The sequence below is a fragment of the Grus americana genome, chromosome 25 (genome assembly GCF_028858705.1).
Source record: "Grus americana isolate bGruAme1 chromosome 25, bGruAme1.mat, whole genome shotgun sequence".
NCBI classification, from domain to species: domain Eukaryota; kingdom Metazoa; phylum Chordata; class Aves; order Gruiformes; family Gruidae; genus Grus; species Grus americana.
This window is the reverse complement of record NC_072876.1, coordinates 5,067,539-5,082,105: the sequence shown is the minus strand read 5'-3', so window position 1 is coordinate 5,082,105 and position 14,567 is coordinate 5,067,539. Positions and strand designations below refer to the sequence as shown.

Below are 14,567 nucleotides of genomic sequence, written 5' to 3'. Positions count from 1 at the left end.
TTGTGGATTCAGAGCCTCCTGATTTACTACTGACTCCTGCCTGGAGGAAGGGACGCAAGTGCTTTCCCCAGGGAGGGGGATGCAGGAGAGGACCTGTGGGTGCAGAAGGGGCTGGTGCAGGCTGACCACAGCCCAGTGAGTAGGTGGCCAGCACAAAGCCACGGCCATGGGTCTCCCGTAGCTGACATCTGGGCAGTGCACGAGCTTGTCGGGTTTTGTTGTCAGGGTAGCAGCTGGGGAAAACACGGAGCAACAGCAGCCTTGGGATGTGAATCACTTTGCTTTGGACAGATCAGGCTGAGAGGATCCATCTGGGTCTGCCTCTGCCCAACATGCCACGTCACTTTGAGCATTGTTTGGGTCGGGCCATTATCTGTGGTTTTGGTTTTTTTTGTTGTTGCTGTGTTTGGAGGGATATGGGGATATATTGGCTTTCCCTTCCCACTAGAAGCTCTTTTTGTGAAAGCCATTAATAGGCACCATTTTAGTTTCCTTTCTGTACAGCTTTGATGTCATTTACTTTAGTTCTCATTGTGCTACATTGTGCTTGGGAGTCCTGCTTTCCCAGCAGCTATTTGACAGGTCGCAGAAGAGTTATTCTCTCTGTAGAGCTGTAATTGTCTTCAGTATTTTTTTCTTTCTTTGCAGTGAAAGTGTTCTTGTAACTATAAGCTGCACATGCCTTTAAGATGGCACTAAAGAAATGATGTCATGAACTATAATTTTTCTCTACATTATCATTGGTCTTTTTCAGTTTATTTTGTTGTTTTTCCTGGTGAAAATGGAGGTGATTTCCTTTATATTGCATAATATGAAATATCCCATCAGAAATGCTTTTGTATTCAGCTTTCAGTGTTGGGAAAATTGTGTATAGCTTACTTCCTGTTTTGAGATTTAGAGTGAATTTTTAATGTGGAAGCTTCTACCATGGTTGAACAGAGTTCTGCATGGTGTCATGCTTCATGGGAATTAAATAGCTGAGTAATGCTGAGTGTCTTTAGTTTTTTATTCTGTACTAATGCATTTTCCTCACTGACCCTTGCCCCTGGTTTTTGGGCTGTTTGTACTTTAGATAGGCTTTATAAAGTTGTACCTGGACAAAATTTACCTCAAATATTCTAGGTATTGAGTGTAGCCTGAATTGGACAGGTGATTCTTATCAGCACATGAAACTTTTACTTGAATTTCTGAATTAAATGTCCATGCTTTTCTGGTCAAGTCGAGGTCATTGCCCAAAATACTCTGAAACCTGTTACTGAGCATCCGTTTCAGTTTGCTTTGCAGAGGGAGGGCTAACGCTGCTCAGGCCCCTGATTTCACTTACATTAGCAGCAGATAGCTCCTGGCAGAAAAGCACCTTCTCTTGGAATATGTTACCCCTGCAAGGTTTGAGTCCCGAATGTGCAAGCTGTTAATTTGGTCAAGAGTTGGAATGGGGGGGGGGGGGGGGAATAACTCCTAACTATGAGGCTGCTGGGTCTGTGGGCAGTATTTGTCACAGCAGTGGCCCAGGGTTGTAAAGCTGTGTGTCTTGGGTAGCTCCAGCTATTGCTGCTTCGGTCATTTCTGTCTGCTGGCTGTAATGTTCAGAAATATGTCAGAATACCACAGGGATCAGTAAGGAAGCAATTCCAGTTATAATTACTTATCCCCAACACTGCTCTGTCTGAGTAGTGAAGAGTAACTTGGCTGGTATCTTTTCTGTAGATGCTGAAGCTGTAATCTCATTTGGAAGCCCCCAGAAGACCATTTGATCAAAGCCAACCATCAGATCTCTCCTCCTAAGGAGCCTGGTATTACATGACTTCGAGATGTGCACAGGCGGGTGGCTACTCTGTAATTGCCTGGCTGTGACCCTATAAATATACAGTAATAGCATGTTCTTTCGATAAGATGATAATTATGTCGGAAGGTACCATATCATTCAGTGACTGCTTACCATGTCACTTGCCGTTTTTAGATCTCACAACACGCTGTCAAGGAGGAAATCTGTCAGGCAGTAACCCTGTAATTTGCATGTGCTTTCATACTCAATAGCTATTATGTAATTGCCAACTTGCTCCAAATGTGTTCATTTAAGGGAATGCTGTCAAGGGCAGAAGGCTTCAGTCTGACCCGTGAAATTGGATTGTGTGGCTTCCTCCACCATTCATCTCCAGGCTAGTAAAAGCACACACTTAAAGGAAAGAGCAATGTGAGGTGCAGGCTTGTGTTGGGTTTCTAACAAATGCATCGCATGGGGTTTATTTTTCTTAGATGTGGCTGCAGGAGAGGGTAGGCTGATCAGGTGGCTACGTTTTCCATGCGGGTTTGGAAATGTAGGTGGTTGGGTCTTGACAGCAAATGGTGTACGTAGCCAGTGATGGACTTGAGGGGTGTTTCCACGTTGCACAGTTTGAAGCTAGCTTCACTGGAGCATCTTAAAATGATTCACAGAGGTAGGTGTATGTTATTCTCATTTTGTATCTCTGAAGAAGGGGAACAGATTGGTTTAGCCAAGGTGACATAGGAGTTGATGACAGTTGGATATATCCCAGGTTTTACTTGCTTTTAAGTACTCTACCATGGCTGTTAGACCTCACTTTGCCTATTCTTTTTTAAAAATGGTTTTTCAATTAGAACAGACTATTAAAGAGACTAGTCATATAAAATGTATATATTTCTTCAGTACCCGTTGGTAAATATCCTTGCACAAGATGTAAGGACTAGGGGAAAAAAATGCGTTTCACAGCCCAATTCTTACGACGCCAGTTGTTAGAAGAGCTTGTTGGTCACAAGTTTGGTATAGTCATCGCTCCTTAAAGGTCTGCCTAACTAAAGATCTCTTGTGTAGCAGTTAAATCGAAGCATCCATCTCGAGGGCTGTCTGTCTTGCCTGTTGGGTCTCGGGGTCCTCCATCCTTGGAAGAAGGCTCTCTCCCACTGCAGTGAAACCCTGAGACCTTTAACTCCAGACTTCAGTTCTCCTGTTTCATGTGATTTTTTTTTTCCTAAAGGCATTTGCCTATTCAAATAATCAGTTAACGATATAAAAACTGTGGCAAACCTTGAGTGATTCCTTTCAAGGGAGAAATTGGGAAAAGAGAAAAAAAAAAAAAGAGGGAAAAGAAAAAATGAAAAGACAATGCTATTTTAAGGCCATGTATTAAATCAGAATAATCTTTGGAAGTAGGATACTGAGTAGCAATTGTCAGCTGGAGAGCTGAATGTCCAGGATATCCCAGCATGAAATTCAGATGGCTTTCTGGCAGCCTTTGCCTTGAAGTAGAAGATGCAGAGTAAGTCTGGCAACCTTCAGGCTTAGCACTTGTAAACAACAGATGTTCATAACTGGAATCTTTTGGAAGAGAAGGGCAGGGAGCAGCGTGTATGTCCATGCTTGTAATTCTCAAAATTTGCAGTGAACGCTGAGCTGTGTCAGGAGGACTTTAAGGGGGAATCAAACGTTGATTTGAATGAGCAACTTGCAAAGAAGTTCAACTTTAGTTTTCTTAAGTGAAATGATTTCTTTAAAGGAGAGACGGTACAGGCTGTGAGGGAGGTATCGCCAAAAGAATTTGGGTCAGGTGGACTTCAGTTACATCATCATTATTAATATTTTAATTGATAAATGTTGTCATAGGCTATTTTCACCTGTGATTCTTTTTGACGGAGCAGAGTCCGGAACACTTGTTCTGAGTCTTTCAAATAACATTTGGAATACTTTTCTAAGCATGAAGCATTCATTTATTCAGTGCCCTCATAGAACCCAGAGAGCTAGGGATACATTACCAGCGAAAATTTATGTAAAACCCTAGGCTGGTGTTTTTTATCATATCAGCGATCTCGGTGTTGCTCTGCATTGGCTAGTATGACTATAGCTACTCTTACAGAGCACTCTGCAGAGGACAAAATTCAGCCAGATCTGAAAAAATGTATAGAGAAACAACTACATCTCCACATTTTTCAGCTGTAACTAACACTTGATCTGTCGCTAGCTCTGATGGCTTGCAGGGTGGACTTGACAATTGCACAGATCTGAAAATAACTTTCTTTTCATCTCTCCCTTTACCTCATATCTGATTTTAGCAGGTAGTTCAGGTGGCTGGCTGTCAGGTCAGTACTGCGGAGTGTGCACCCTGTAGAGCTCAGACCTGAGCCCACGGGTCACTGTTGAGACAGGAAGGATGGTGTGTACGGCTTACTCTGCGGTGGGAAATAAATGAGTTTCTCCGTTTCCAGGATCCTGATCGCTCTTTCAGGAGGTACCAGGTCTGAAAATGGCTGTTGCACACCTCTAGGAAACAGATCCCAAATATTTTTGGGGGGCAGGGAGGTGGAACAGGAAACTACAGGTTTTTGTACGTACCACCAGGAGACTTGCTTTAAAACCCCTCAGACCAAGGAAGGACGGTCGGAGAAACTTTCTGTTCACACGGATGTTGTGACATGCCTGTGTTAATCGAAATGTTTACCTCTTCCTAGTTAGTAATATTTTCATGCTTATCTGACTTACTCCTTCATCTTGCACTCCCTATGGAAACCCAATATTCCTATTCCTGGTTTATGGGTGTGGCTTTTGTTTGGGTTTGGGGGTTTTTTTTGTTTGGTTTTTTTTAAAATCTAGTATAGGGGGAGGAGGTTGTTATTTAAGATAATTTTTCTGCTGTTGCTCTGCGGGGTTACGTTGCAATGCCCAACTAAATGTTGCCTTTGTTGCTCTCTCCTGCTTGCCTTAAAGCAGATAAACCTTGGATTGTTGGTGAGTTCCTTGTATGAATGAGTAATTTAATTAAGACATTTCAGATACTTGGGACTCAAATCTTCCCTTCTGATCTTTTGAGACTGACTGAAACCTTTGAAGTGGAAGTTGCACAGGACCCGATCAAGATAACACCCGAGAAACCACAGAGCTTCATACTTTGTGGTTCCTTAAAAATCTGTGCACAACTTCCTCTTCCTGCTCCCAAACACCCCCGATTGCTGTGATCTAGTGTAATTTAGGCTAACCTAAATAAACTCTCCAGGTTCACTATCATCACACGATCTTGAAATGAGTATAAATAGAGCTTGAAATAAACCTGGATCTTGGCATCTTCCTCCTCCTCCTCCTCTTCTTGCAGGGGAAGTTTGAGTCAAATAGTTGTTGTGAATGTGAAATCACCAGCACTCTGAGAAAGTTCATATCCAGGTCCTAAAGTTTTGGGTTGATCTCATCAGTTTTACTTCTTAAGGGCAAATAGTGACTCCAGTCATTCTGCAGAATCTGCGGAAATCGAGCTCATTCTCGATTATACCCAGCAGTCCCTATTGCATATTTTTTCTTCCCTTTTTCATCCCTTCTCTGTGGTGACATGAAACTGGAGGCAGAGTATATTTGCCAGCTCCTTTGAGAATTGAAATGGTTAATGAAAATCGCAATTTGCTTCTCTGCCATCTGCTTGTGGTTATGATAGAAAAGGGTCTGTTGTAAACAGTTGTATAACTTCTGCTCTGTGTTGTGAAAACTGTTGCCGTGTTCCACCCCAGAAAATGCTGCGTTTTTAGAGGTGCTTTACCAGTTAATGTGTGTGTAATTTTAAAGGCTACTTGGAAGGTTTGAAGCAAGTAACTGCCTCTTTAATTTTCTGTTTCTCTTCTGTCTTAAGGCCTGCCTTTATCTGCTTTTTGTGCTAGGAAAATTGTCACTAACAAATACTGAAGGAGAGTTTTTGTCTCGCTTCCGGTAAAAACCTTGCCGTGAAAACATTGAGCCTGTGCAAAAGCAAGATGGACTATTTTAACAAAATACTGAAGGGGTTAGTGAAACCAGCAGACACCAAGAAATTAAAGGATTTTCAACAAAAAATCTTGAAGCGTGCAGAGCTGTGGTTGCGTGAGGTCGAGCTCAGGGTGCGGCGCGCACTGTGCAGACCCGAAGGTGACAATCCTGGTCGCGGATTGGAAACATGTGGGGTTGTGATTATTTTTTCCTGCAGGATGGCCTTTCATGTCTAACCACACGGAGTGTGTCAACAACCCATCTGGCGCCATTAGACACCAGCAATTTTACTCGCCATGCTTTTCATGGGCTCTTGGTATTCGTGCTATGTGCTGCCTTAGAATAGCTTCGGGTGTTGTGGTAGGGCAGCCTGGACAGCTGGGAATTGTCCAGTTAACTATTGCATCTCTTCTGGTTCCCATTTGGTGCTTCAGTTTTCTTTGGAAAGCCAGGCACTCATACTGTGCTGCGCTCTGGTCCCTTGCGTGTATTCTTGTCCGTAGTCACAACCCTTGGTCCGTGCTGCTCACAGCTCTTCCAAGCTGCTCAACGTGGGGTTGGACCGATACCTGAGTGGGAGCATTGCTGAACAGCCAGGTGCTCTTAGTGGGGTGACAGCAAAAATTCATAACAAGATGGAAAATGCAATGGGAGATATTAAGGATCAAAACAGCGGAGTGGTTTTGGGTTGGCAGTTTGTGCAGATGAACGGTACAAAGCCACAGAAGAGCAGGTAGCAGGCTGCACGCTGCTGGACGACTTCTGGCTGCTCAGAGATCTGCGGCCGCACTGGTCTTAGGAAAAGAGTAAGGCAGCAAAGTGATGAAGCAGTAACAGACTCTTAAGGGATTTGAGGCAGGAATTTGAACAACTAGAACAAGGTCAGCTAGCGGAGAGTCTGAGTTTTCTTGTTCCTAAGTTTCATTCCTCAAGTTTTTATGGTAGTTGATTAATTTTCACTTGCTGTAGCTCTTCCAGCTTTAGAGGGCAAATACTAAGTCAGTGTGTAAAGTACTTTCATATCATTGGTGTAAAGGAGCAAACCAACCAACTTTTAACATCTCTTAATAGTGTCCTTCATAAACTTCTCTTTACAACCATCCACAATACTATGTTATTTAGTTGAGATGAGGTAGAGATGATGTGTACACCTCTGACCCAGTGCTGCTCCTTGGACTAGCTCTTCCTGGTAATTCCTTTTCTCCTCCTGCCCTCCTTTTATTGGAAGAAACGTGGGTATAGTTTCTTGTCTCACTTAAATTAAAAAAAAAAAAAAAAAAAAACAACCAAAAAAAACCCAAGCAAAACAAACCCTAACTCTTAATGTGTATATTGCCACCCCGGCTCCTTATCTGCATGTGTGTCTTTCCAGGGCTGGCTGCAGCCTGGTCAGTGCCTGTAGATTCACAATTCTATTATTCGAGTCTCGCACTTACTAATTAGCTCTCTGGCATATTAACAAAACAAACAGTATGCTGCAAACACTGATTGCAGGAGATCTAGGGGCAATTATTTGATTTATATAGCTTAACATCTGGCAGTTTCAACCTTGTGCAGTTCTGCATTTTGATCATTCCATCTGGTTTTGCACGTCAGCAGTATCTGCAATACAGGACACTAGAGTATGAAGGCAAATATTGTGTCTAAATAAAATCTATGCCTTCTCACATTTTATTTTCTACTTTTTTAATTCAAAACACCAGGAGAACTAAAAGCCCAGAATCCTTTTTATACCCCCTCCCACTATACACACATGCGTGCTCTGAACCTTGGAGCAGTCCAGATCACAAGCTGCAGTCATTTCCTGAGCATTTCAGGTTTTTTAAGGAAAAGAAACAAAGCATCAAGATCAACTGTTCTGAAACTATTCTTCTCTATCTAAAATTATCCATATTGCACTACAAATCCAACCGTTGATATCATGTGAAGGGTAATGAAAATCTGCCATGGCTTAATTTTCACATTTTCGCAGTGTCAGACATTGCTTGCAGCAGAGATTACTGTCCTTTCAAGTGCAGAGTTTTCCCTGTTTCAATGGAAATTAAACTGCATTTCTTTTAGGAGCAAAGAAATCTGATAGTCGCGTAGAATAATCAAGAGGAGCTTTGGCTTTCCACCAGAGATCTGACTGACTTTTTTCTAAATAAATATTATTGTACTGTAAACAAATGATAAACAGATCTAGAGGGAAGTAAATGATGTAGTTAAGACTACACCTAGATCTGCCAGTTCCAAACACTGCCGCAGGGCTGCTGGAGGACCATGCAAAATCACTGCTAACGTCCTTGCTTTCATCTAGTATGAAATGGTGCCTTAAGAAATTACTCCTTTCAGTAGATGAAATGTTGATCCAAATAAACTGAGGTTCCTCTCATCTCCCCTTTTGCCCTTCGTATTGCTTATTTGCAGGGTGCAGAGAGAATCAGCCATAATAAGGTGGAGGAAGTTCAAAGATGAGAAAATAAAGCTGTTTGTATGAATGTTGCTTTCTTTTTTGCTCAGGACAGATATAGATGCTTGCACATAATTGCTTTTGTACATGAGACATAACATTTTGTTTCCTATGCAGATGCTATTTAGCTAACTGAATGTTTGAAATCTTTTTATTGTGGTTAAGTTGCAAATGCCTGAGACAGCACTGTGAAACCTATTGTCAGAGACTGGAGCCATTGCTCTCCCTCAGGCACTGCAATTTATGCACAAATTCTTGGATTCCACAGAAAAAATCAGAGCCTACTTTTGGCATACTGTAGCTTGCACTTGCCAGATCTGTTTGTTGGGGGACAAAAGCCCATGGCCATGTGAATGGAGTCGTGTAATCGAGGGCATATTTGCTGTATGTCCAATAGACATTTTAGAACTTTGCTCTGCTCTCCTCTCCCTCAGCAGAACCATACGTCCCATAACTGGGTTTCTAGCATTTATAGATACAGAGCATCATTAACAGAATAATTTTTTTCCACTTCAGACAGTCCTATCCAATTCTTGTTTCTATTTTGTGTCCTCTATAGGAAGGATCAGAACGTGCTATCGCCAGTCAATTGCTGGAATCTCCTGCTAAATCAAGTGAAGCGGGAGAGCAGGGATCACACCACCCTAAGTGACATCTATCTCAACAACATCATCCCGCGCTTTGTCCAGGTCAGCGAAGATTCGGGGCGCCTGTTCAAGAAGGTAACTGAGTGCTACGATGCATGTTTCTTTTGTTTGGCCCTTCTGAAATAGAAAGTTTTAGCTATTTCTTCTGGTGAATTGATTTATTGTTGACTGTGCCTAATGCTTATTGGTTTTTTTTTTCTCTTTGTTGATAACTCTGCTTGACTTAACTCTGATTTCTTTAGTTATTTTCTTGTTCTAGTATTTTAGGATTTTCCTGAAAGTGATGATTTGAGGCTTATTGGTGTAAATTTGGGCTGAGGGTTTTTTTCCCCTCTTTACCTGCTTGCAGTTTTGTATGCATTTTGAAGCTTTTATTAAATAAGCAGAAACCTTCCAGATCTTCAACTCTGAATATAATCAAGAACAGCTCTTCGGAGGCAAATTTATACCCACCGCAGAGGAGAAACTACCATTAAAAGAAAAATTAGCGAGAATTCCTCCTATGCCAGATAATAAAAGGATGTATTGTCCTTCTCTGGAAAAAGGAGAAAATGCAACTGAGGTCTCTTTTGTTAGCCTTGTCCCCTTTCTCTCCCCTTGATTTCCACCTGAAAAAAAAGGTGGGACAGTGTGGGAGGGTATTTTTCTGTTAAGAATCTGGCCTTCCAGTTGAAGAAACATGATATGGAAGCTTTGAAACCCCTATTAAATGGTAATGCCTAGTCTCTTCAGAGATTTGTCAATGGCTGTAACATCTGCTACTTAACATGTTAAAAACATTGTAATTCTAACTTTGCAAGGGGGGAGAGAAATCACTTTCAATGTGTCATGATCTTGGAGAGTTATTTCTGCTATTGCAAGGCATAGAGAAGGAGTTGCAAAAGAACTCAAGCTTTCTAAAGAATACTTTCATGGAGACTCATCCTAAATCACGTGGACTCTGAGAGAAATGGAAGAGGAACACTCTTCCTAAAAAAAACCTCCTAGCATACTTTAATGTCTGTCTTTTTTTTCCTTCAGTGGTGTCAGTTGTTATATTAAAAAAGTCATGTGAGTAGTGTGTGACTTTAAAATCTGTTTAGGTGCAGTCTTGGCAGTAATTGGAGGCCTTGTTGACAGTCTTTTGAAATGTCTTGAGGAAACAGTGTTCAGATATTTTTTAACATCTCTATAGTGCTTTAACTGATAAAGCAATATATAAAGATTCTATAGAATGCGGTCTGTTTAGACTGCTAGAAAATGAACAATGCTCAGTATCGGGTGTGATATTTTGTGTTCAGATGCACTGGAAGGAGCAGTGTCTTACATGTTACCTGGAGAGCAGGATGCATTTGCTATTTTACAGCAGGTATTTGTATGTATTGGCAGCTGAATTCTATGGGAGAACGAAAATACGTGCAAGCGCACGGTTGTCTTCCTTGTCCCCTGCATATTTCTTGAGGTTTTTAATGGATAGCAATGGAGCATGAAAAATATATTCAAGTGTTACATTTTGTTTCTCTTCTTTTTTTTGAGACATTGCCCAAGCAGATGAGCAACTGTCTCTTTTTCAAGTAACGTCACACTGAGACCTTTCTGACCTTTTAAAACTTTCTGGTAATTACATTATGGTTGATTAGATACTTACATGGGATTATTGAACGGGAGTTACTCTTCAATTCCTCTAATCCTTCCAAAGGATATGTAATCTCCCCACTGAATTTCAACAAGGGCTGTGCTTGGGCAAGGTGGCTGAGAAAATGCCTGAGCAAGGAAGTACATGGAAATTGATATCATCCCAGTTTGGCTGGGAACTGGCATCTTAATTTTCAGCCCCTTGTATAAGCATGGTCTCACCTGCTTTTGTTTTATTTTGGCCAGCAGGACTCTAACAAAAAACCAAACAAATAACCAACTAACAACAAAAAAAAACCCCACTCTGGTTTCTTTCTCACAGACCAAATACAAACTCCATATAATTTGTGCAAACAAAAAGGCACTTGTTACTAAATTCCAACTACTTGTTGTCTGACTGTTTGCCAGGCATACGAAATTGGCTGAAGGCCAAAACAGGTATTAGATTAGTATTCCACTTGTGCTGGGTGGTTAAAAACAAAAATTGCATCCCTTCTTATCTGGAGAGTCACATAGTTGAATAAGGTAGCAGCTGGTAAATAGAGAAATTTGGCTGAACTTGGATCTGCTGCTTCTTGTGCTTTTTCACTAGAATCTCCTACCTTCCTGAGCTGTGAGAAGCAGCATGAATTGGTACAAAAGCTACTGTAGGCTAGAAACCATTGCAAGTCAGCTTTATATTTCATGGATTTAAAAATTGCTATCTATTTGTAAAATCTGTATTTAGCATGCTTGTAGCACTCAGTGTATCCTAAGAGCAGTACAAACAATCTCCAGAATATCTCTGGACTGTAAGCAGCCAAATGGTACCTTTTCCTGGGTGAAAAAACAGGGACAAGTGGATGAAGTCACTTATCCAGAGTTGCTCAGCAAGTTGCTGGCAAAGCCAGGATGCTGTTCTAATCAGCAGGTATGGAAAAGGAATAATTAGGTGACTCAGCAAGATATTTAGGAGTGGCATATATTTTTGTGCCTCTAACTGGAAGTTAGAAGCAGTGCTAGCCCAAATAGAAATTAGTCCTGTTGATGAGAAAATGTAAAAGAACATTGTCCTCCTTCTCCCTTCAGCTTCTGCTATCTTCTTGTAAACCTGAGACATCTTTTCCCTTTTTTTTTTTTTTTTAATGAAGAAGAGCTACCATAGTACATAACAGCTCAGAAAACGGAGCGCTTTTTAGCAGATGTAATTTATACAGGAGCTACTTGGAAAATAATATTACTGTGCCATGCTGCAAAACTTTCCATGAAGCTGTGCAAGGCAAATTCAGAGATCCCAGTCAAACCTCAAATGTGAACGAGCTCTGAACGGCATAGCTGAATTAGCGTGGTGCTACATCTCAGCAAATCTCTGTAGCTGCTCCACAGATCTGATTAGCCGGGATACGTCAGTGAAATAACTGGCTGTGTTACTTCTGAGACCCGAGTTTCCTGCCTCTCTCGTGCCGTGCGGTCATTCCAGCTCATTCACTGATTTGACGCTGTCTCCTGTCCGGTCCAACGCACGCAGAAGAGTCAAGCTAAAGCGTGCTGCGGTTTACTGAAATGCAGCCTGCGGGAGGAGCCTTACCTGTGATGCTGTTAGGGCACTCAGGTTTGTCTTAGCACAACAGCTTGGGTTTTACTGTTTCCCAGTGGAAATTGTAGCTGTTGGAATTGTGCTGTCAATCTTCCTGCTGGTTTGGGAACGCTCTGTCCTTGTCTCATGCTACGCAAGGAATCAGTGTTAAAAACAAGGACACTTTATTATTTGAAAGTCTGAGGAACATTATTTTTTACACTTCTGTTTGGAAAACACCTTCTAAAAAGTTATACGTGTGTCTGATTGCAGGTGCTCTAGTAACTTATATTTAGGAACTACTGACTTGGTTGTAAATAAACCTATGAAACATGGAGAGGATAGCAATCTAGAGATCCTCACTTGCTGAGGGCAGTTGAAATAAAATCCTGAGGCATGAGCTCCCTTTCTTGGGCCATTTATAATTCAGGGCTTTCTCAAATCAGTGCTTTGTATCATGCTGGGATTGAGCAGGTGAGCTAGGAAGGACAGACGGGGTAAAAAGGATGTACTTAAGATCCCTTTTGTTGCTGAACTCTTGAGTTGCTGTACCTTGTACTGTCATAAGTGGTGAGCTTTTTCAAACGAGAGAGATCTAAGTAGAGCATGCAGCTGTAATCCAGCCTTAAGGCTGCAGAGGGCCTGGGTGGGTGTGATAAGGTCCACGCTGGGAAGGAAACACATCCTCAGGGGCAGCAGAGACGTGGAGGGAAGCGGGGTGGGAGCTGGCTGTGTCGCAGCTGGAGCAGCGTGGAGCCCGAGCTGGGCAAACTGGGGGTGTCTCTGTCCGGGACAGCATCGGTACTGGTGGCAATGTGGGGTTTGGCTCCTCCAGCCACTGAGGTGGGGAATCCTCAGGCTGAGACAGATTCTTGCGTGTTCACTCTTGGACCCCTCGTCCAGTTACGCGAAGGGCACGGCAGCGCTGACGGCCGAGCTCAGACGGGTCTGTCTCAAAATCGGTGAACTTCTGAAATGGCAGCGGTGGTGCCTGCATTGCACCAGAGGGATCGTGTTGGCAGGGTTTGCATTCATGGTGTCGTGGGAAGCCTGCATGGTCTGTGTGGCTTTGTCTAAGGCAGTTTTTCTGTTTGTGCCTTATGATGAAGAGATCCCTCTCCAGGGCCGTGTTACGATGTGGAGGGTCTTATTTGTTTGAGTGTTAGATGGAAGCTTGCCAGCCACTTCAAAGGTATCTTTGCTGATAAGAGAAACTGTGTTTGCTGCCAAAGCCAGCACTGAAGTGCTGCTGGATGCGCAGTGTGTGTCAGCCCCGTTTCTTCCTGCCTCTCAGATTTGTTTACTTCCTCGGTTAGCTCTGCCTGCAAAACCTTTACGTGTCTCAGCACGGGGCTGTTTGCACCAAACGTGGTTTTATAACTTATTGGAAACCTGCAGCCCGAGGTGTAGGTATTCTTTGACCGCTGTACTCTTTCCATGCGCTTTGTTTTGGTTTCTCCTGAGGAAACACATTCACATTTCAGTAAAGGATGAAGTTAATAAGGGGCTTGCTGCTATAGCTGTCTTGCAGATGAATCCTGTTGGTGTCGGGGGGGGATCTGGCGTTTGGCTTCAGCGGCGCTGCTGGCCCCAGGAGCGGTGTCAGTGCGATTCTGCGCTACTACAAAAGAAAAGCAAGATAAATGGTGAAATAAAAACCCGCTCTCTCGAGCAAATAACACTGGGGGGGAAACTGGTGGAATTGTCCTAATAACAAATTGTTACACCTTGGGAAGGAGGTAATACTTTCTTATTTGTCCAACAGTTAATGATTTAGCCCTGGGTTTCGTACAAGGTTGAAGTTTAAAGCCCGTGTGGCACCCGGTGTTGCTGTTCCGGTCACCTCTCCCACTGCTGGAAGACTGTCCTGCTTTGTCAGCGCCTGTTCTCGTGCCTGTTCATTGCTCCATCTGCTTCTGTGGAGAGCACTCCTTTGATTTCTTCCTGCTTACCCTCCTTCAGTGTGGCCCTTTTATCTTTATATTTATATGTATGTATTAAAAATATTCTTCCATTTGAGCTGACTTTGATTTCTCCCCTTTCACACTATCCCCCTGTCACCCTGTTGTTTTAATGTGGCCCTCGATTTCTCTGCATGGTACAACCTTTCCGTGTCTCGCATGATCATCAGGTTTTCTTGCCTACGGACGTATCTTTTTAGTGGGATCCCTTGGTATTATATATACATGTGTAGCCTTTTGAGAAGCAGTCTCTTTAATTTGGTATCTTTAATCACTCTTTCTCTGTTGTCTTTTTGAGATTTTCCTACAAGCAGACCACTGGCTCTTGTTGAAATTTAATAGAAAAAAAATTATACCTTTTTAAAAGAATGGACCGTGGAAGCCTCAGTCACTTTGAGTAGTTCTGGAGCAAACTGATTTTTTTTCTATTTGACAGATTTTTACGTAACAAAATTGTGAAGTAATTGGAAAGTGTTAATGGGCAGAAAGGCAGATTTATTCTGTATTTGCATAAGTTCCCATGTCTAGAGGGGCCTTGGGACTGGCCATGGCTGTTAGCGGCTGCTTTCTAGGGCTGTGTCTCTAGGTGCCTTCTCAG

General features: G+C 42.4%; 1 protein-coding gene across 10 annotated transcripts in view; it reads left to right on the top strand.

Moving 5' to 3' along the window:
- Positions 1-14,567, top strand: part of SRGAP2 (SLIT-ROBO Rho GTPase activating protein 2) — a 119,160-nt gene that overhangs the window by 46,015 nt on the left and 58,578 nt on the right. For all 10 annotated transcript variants that reach the window (XM_054803719.1, XM_054803718.1, XM_054803723.1 and 7 more), the window contains one exon: positions 8,752-8,914. In XM_054803719.1, the coding sequence (XP_054659694.1) occupies positions 8,752-8,914 (163 nt within the window). The remainder of the gene's footprint in view (positions 1-8,751; positions 8,915-14,567) is intronic.